Raw genomic sequence first — 6,000 nt, 5'->3', positions numbered from 1 at the left:
TAGGCAGACTAAAGCATCAATATGGAAACAGCCTGTGTGGGACTCAGAGCTCACCTTTCCTTGATCCATCTAAAACCACCTCAAAGCTTGGGAATGTGTTTCTTGTATAAGACACATCATGTATTTCATGTGTCTGCTACTTAGTGGGAAGTAGCCCATTAAAAAAAGAAGATAAGAAATGCCTGTGGGACAGGGATGAAGTACATCCTGAGGTCTGTCTTCTTCACCACCCAAACAAAGGTATAATCCTCCGTATTACAACCACTTAATTAATTTGAACTGCACATTCTGTGCAAGAGTAAAACCTCAATTCTGGTGAAAAAAACGTTAGGTCAGAAATGAGACGTCAGCAGACGGATGCTCGTTGGGATTTTTCCTTAAGTTCTCAGACGTTGTTTTGATTAGAACATAATGAAGAGTTTGTTCATTAAATGTTCCAGCTAATTAATGTAAAATTCACGGAGACCTTGGATTCTCAGTTAAACATGCATGAAATCAGTGTAGCGTTCTTTATATATCGTGCTTCATACTTTTTGCTTAGCAGGTGTTAACTAACATGATCTAATAAACCGCAAGTATAACAAAATGAATCTTGTTCAGCTTTTAATAATTTTAGCAGCCCAACTGTTGCTTGATATGTATCTTTATTTTACAAGATGTTAGGGCACAAGATGAGATTGTAAGCTTGTGAACAGAAAGATGTGTGGTTTTCTCCAAAATAATTAATGTCACTGTGAAATAGTCTGGTAATCTTTGTTTCTTCTCAAGATTAATTGGACTATCACGTTAATAAGCAAATATGATAATCCTTGTTATTTTTTATCACTGTGGATTTTTTTTCACTGTGGATTTTTTTTACTTACTGTAACTAAAGACATAGAGCATTATTATTTGAGTAACAAATCAAAATACTTCCATATGAACCACCTTCTCTATTCTATTTCAGTCCATTTTGTAGTATAGCATTTAAGTTATACCTCAATACACCAAGAAATTACTAGGTGAATTCACGCTTAAGTATTGCTTTGAAATCAAGTATCATTTCATATATTCAGGATCTATACTGCATGTTTCTGTGATGCCAGGGCACTGAAATCAATGGGAGTTTTACTCTTGCACTGAATGTTCCTGGTGGAAAACTATCCCCGAATGCTTTTTTTTTTTTTTTTCCAGTTTAGTGGAAAATTTTCCATCCTGTCATAGTGGACATAGAATAGCCAGAATTGAGAGCATTGAAAGCAAGAGCATCTTGTATTAAATATTTCTAGTCTGGACTTAAGCCCTGTTATATTATTGGCCTTTTAAGCTAAGATTCTTTCAAATAATAGGACTAACTTTTAAACAGTTCAAAAGATTAAAAACTGTTTATATTAGCATATATTGACCTTCCATTTAATTTGAATTGCCTTAAGTAATCTTGGGAGAATTCATACCTAATCCTTTCCCTCCCACCCACTGGCTATTACAGTGTCTCCTGGGTCCATCTACAATGTTTAGCAAGTGTGAGCTTAAAGGCTTTTTGACTGTGGGGCTGGTGAATCCTGTGTGGCTCTCAGAGCCTGCGTTAGGCACAAGCTTTAGATCTGTTGAAGACCTGCCCATCAGGTAAATGTTTTGGCCAACTCTGTACCGTGTCACTCTCCACAGCTTGTCTCTGGTTTCCAGCCCAGTTTCAGGCTGCCTGTACTTGCCTTCTTACTTTTGCAGCGCTGTCTTTTGGCTGAGATCTGGCAGATAAATCAGCCAAGCTCCTCAGCAGAAGGTCCATAACAAGGTCCATAGGTCCATAACCTAAAGAGCAGGTAGGATTTGTATGCGTGGGTACGTAGGTCCATAGGTCCATAACCTAAAGAGCAGGCAGGAGTGGTATGCATGGGTACGTGGGGGCTGGGCCAGGGAGCCTTGCCCTTGTGCCCAGAGCAGACCATTCACACCTCTTCTGCACTGAACTTCTCAACTTCCTCTCCTTGCATTGCTTCTATTAAAAAAATTGCTTCTAGGCTAGTAAAGGAAGGAGACCTGTCATCAAAACAAAAAGTTTCAATTCTTGTTACTTAATAAAAATTTTTCTTTGCAGGAGATCCTTAACGGCTTTTGATTTTTTTCCCGTTTGCCTCTATTTGGAGGAAAAGAAATTTCAAAATATGAAAAGTCCAGCTTCCAGCTATGTCTATTCAGATCTTTTAATCTCTGAATTAATTTCAATATGTTTTTGTGTCATAATAGAAGTCACAATATATAGGTGGGGAAACTGAGCTATACTTTCTCTGTAGCTGCTGAGCAATTTTTGTCAGAGCCAGAGTGAGATTTTAGGAATGCCTTACCGTTAATTCTCTCTTCTCATCACTAGGCTCTCTCCTCAGATACAGAGAGTAAAGGCAGAGTTTAAAATGCTGTTTATCTTTACAGGAATCTTGTACATTTACCTGCAGGTGTCTTCGTGCTTTCATCCCATATGCACATATTCATGCTAGAGTTTGAAGACGTATGTTAAAGATTGCTGCTGTGCATAAAAATATTGCTGGGAAAACTGAGCATTGTATTTGTAATTCCTCAGACAAACTTTGTTACACTTAGTAGGAAATTTGTTGGTGTTTGGATAGATCCAATGTCCAGTAATAAATTATGATTTCAGCATTCATGGCTCAGTGATTTCAGGAAGTCACTAGAACAGAAATATCAGAAAAGCAAACAAACAACTTCTACTTTTTTTTGGGGTCTTTTCACAGAGCTGCCATAAGGAAGCAAAGCATCATTATTGTTTCTTTCAGTTCTCAACATAAAAGGAAGTAACACTTAATAAAAGCCATTGGCTGCAAGATTTCATAAGAGAGAGAGAAGCGGAGAGAAAGAACGAGAACCGTGCTGTGGAAAAGCAGGTGTGATTCATGAATAAACTATAGTTTGCAACCCTATGGGATACTGATGAAACAAATAGAATTTTCACAGACATGGATAATACAAGAACACAAGACACTTTTTCACAGGTAAAGGCAGAAACTGTTATGGCTTGTGTGAAAGTGCTATTTGTTGTGCGTGACTGAATAGATGGCATATCAGAAACTGAAAATGTATTTTATTGGGACGGTATTTGCAGTAGATTGTTTAATGTAATTGATTATTATGTGATATGAGCACAGACTGGTCTAATATATCAGAGAGCGATTGCACAAGGTGTGTATGAAACAATATTTTTTTGGGCTTTATTCTTAAGGAAGTTAAACTGTGTGAGGTTTTCCTGATACAGAGAAAGGGACAAAGAGAGAAAATCAGTTTTTTCTATTGCCATGTTAGGGAGGATTTATTAATACTACATATTATCTATGCTAAAAATTTCCATAAGGTAATTGGAGTGGAAAAAAAAGGGGGTTATATTATAGGCAAATACAGTCTTTTGATAGTCATACAGGCATCTGAAGTGATTGATACGCCAGGATTGCATACACATCAGCTTGCAGCACTATTGAATTTGTCTGAGAGTGCCTGCCAGATATGTAGTCATCGTAGCATTCTGCTTCTTTCAATATTTGCATGTTTGGAAGTTTGTTATCTGGAGAATTAAGCACTGGAAAACTCCTCTCTAACTAGGACAGCTGCTAGCATGTATTGGCGGAGGTTCCCTGGTGTGTGACCTGGAGTAAAGAGCAATTAGGAGAAAGAGTGATTGTGTTATGTGTTGGCTGAGAAGCTGTGATGGAGTGGTCCGAGTTAGTCCTGGGCAGCTATGGAGAGTGGCTTGGCTAGTGTAGCACAAGAGCTGGGGAGAATCCAGCCCTTTTTCACAAAGAAGTACGAGATGTCCATTGGCAAGATTTCCTAGGTGAGGCTCTGGAGAAACCCAGAGCAATCGCATAAACCGGGCTGAAACCTTTTTATTGCTGTTTGGTTTGTCAAAGAGGAAAAAGGGCACAGGACAAATTGCTGCCTTTGGTTACCTCCATATAACATCAACCTCCGTGGCCTTTGAAGATTTTTGAGGTGGGCAGTGTAACAGGTGATCCAAAGACAGAGTCAATTTATCTTGACAGATATTAATTGCTTCAGCTGAAGTAATAGCTGAAATGTAATAAAACTGCAGGTCCCATCTGGCGCTATTCAGTGTAACGACATGCTGAGGTGCTGGGATCTATTTGGAGAAGCTGTTGATGACAGTGGTGTTGAAAAGACACAAATGCAGTCTGGAAGCGTTTTCCCTCTCTCTGTTGTCTGCAGCTCCTGTGTTTATTGCTTGGCACTGACGCACAGGCCTGAGCTGCAGCTCATGAATCATTGCTCTTATTTCTTACTTCAGGTACTGCTGGGGAGGTGAGGGGTGGCACAGATGTGGAAATAACCAAACGTTTGCTACCACAAAGTGCTTACATGAATGAGAATCAGAAAACAGGAAACCGTAACCAGATGGTGCCACTTTTCCCTTTCTTTCACTCCCCCAAGGCCTGCAATAAAGCATATGCACAAAGCTCAGGTTGTACGATCACCAAAATATTTGGAAAGCTAAACTGCACCTGAGAAAAATGTGTGTTTTAAACTTTTTGTGAACTCCTTTTAAAACTTGACTGTATGTCCTGAGATTTTTCAACTAAGTCTTCTGAGAGCTGGTAAGATCACAGTGCAAGGCGGAAGGTTGTCAGACCTTTTGCTTTTCTACCCTGCTTTACTTTCATCAACGATTTTAAAGTACTTTATGCCCATGGCTTTCCCATACAATTGTCATTAGACTTTTTGTTAAAGGACACCTGTCTTAAGTGACTGATCTTTTTTTTTTCTAATTATTTTTAAAATTTATTATTTCCTTGTTTCCTCTCCTCTCCACCCTGTTGTTTTCCAAGGTAGCTTAAAGAAGCAGATTTTCATTGAATATTTACCAAGGGAACAATTCTATTTAAATTTGGCCAAATGATTCCATGTCTTCTGATACATATATTCATGAACATGTATCCAGCCTCAGGAGCAGCTCTTGTAGTCTCTGAGATGGGCTATTGTTTTTAGACTACAAATCAGAAATCTGATGTTCTGCTGATCTACTGGGGCTTCTAATGACTTGACTGTACATATAGGGTGGTCAGTGCAGTGCAGATGTGGATTCAGAACAATCTCCTCCTTGCAGTTAACATCAAATGTCAACCAGCGCAGAGGACTTGTGAGACAGTTCAGCTTCCTTGGTCCTGCTGGTGTTTTGAACCTGGGTGTTTGTGGGTTCTGCAGAGCTGCTGGAAAAGATATGCTAGATCAGTGCACATTACTTTGAGACTGCACCTATACTTAAAGCCAGAATGACTTGTAGGCAGACTAAAGCATCAATATGGAAACAGCCTGTGTGGGACTCAGAGCTCACCTTTCCTTGATCCATCTAAAACCACCTCAAAGCTTGGGAATGTGTTTCTTGTATAAGACACATCATGTATTTCATGTGTCTGCTACTTAGTGGGAAGTAGCCCATTAAAAAAAGAAGATAAGAAATGCCTGTGGGACAGGGATGAAGTACATCCTGAGGTCTGTCTTCTTCACCACCCAAACAAAGGTATAATCCTCCGTATTACAACCACTTAATTAATTTGAACTGCACATTCTGTGCAAGAGTAAAACCTCAATTCTGGTGAAAAAAACGTTAGGTCAGAAATGAGACATCAGCAGACGGATGCTCGTTGGGATTTTTCCTTAAGTTCTCAGACGTTGTTTTGATTAGAACATAATGAAGAGTTTGTTCATTAAATGTTCCAGCTAATTAATGTAAAATTCACGGAGACCTTGGATTCTCAGTTAAACATGCATGAAATCAGTGTAGCGTTCTTTATATATCGTGCTTCATACTTTTTGCTTAGCAGGTGTTAACTAACATGATCTAATAAACCGCAAGTATAACAAAATGAATCTTGTTCAGCTTTTAATAATTTTAGCAGCCCAACTGTTGCTTGATATGTATCTTTATTTTACAAGATGTTAGGGCACAAGATGAGATTGTAAGCTTGTGAACAGAAAGATGTGTGGTTTTCTCCAAAA

At 38.8% G+C, this 6,000-nt stretch overlaps 1 protein-coding gene across 1 annotated transcript in view; it reads left to right on the top strand.

The window, feature by feature from the left end:
• Positions 1-2,833: 2,833 nt before the first annotated feature.
• The window catches only part of LOC106889014 (formin-H-like), a 38,669-nt gene continuing 35,502 nt past the window's right edge, over positions 2,834-6,000 (top strand). The window contains exon 1 of the mRNA XM_014943658.1: positions 2,834-2,987. Within this exon, the coding sequence (XP_014799144.1) occupies positions 2,952-2,987 (36 nt within the window). The 5' untranslated portion in view covers positions 2,834-2,951. The remainder of the gene's footprint in view (positions 2,988-6,000) is intronic.

The sequence above is a fragment of the Calidris pugnax genome, unplaced genomic scaffold (genome assembly GCF_001431845.1).
Source record: "Calidris pugnax isolate Ruff unplaced genomic scaffold, ASM143184v1 scaffold118, whole genome shotgun sequence".
Lineage (NCBI taxonomy): Eukaryota > Metazoa > Chordata > Aves > Charadriiformes > Scolopacidae > Calidris > Calidris pugnax.
This window is presented reverse-complemented; position numbering and strand designations above follow the sequence as displayed.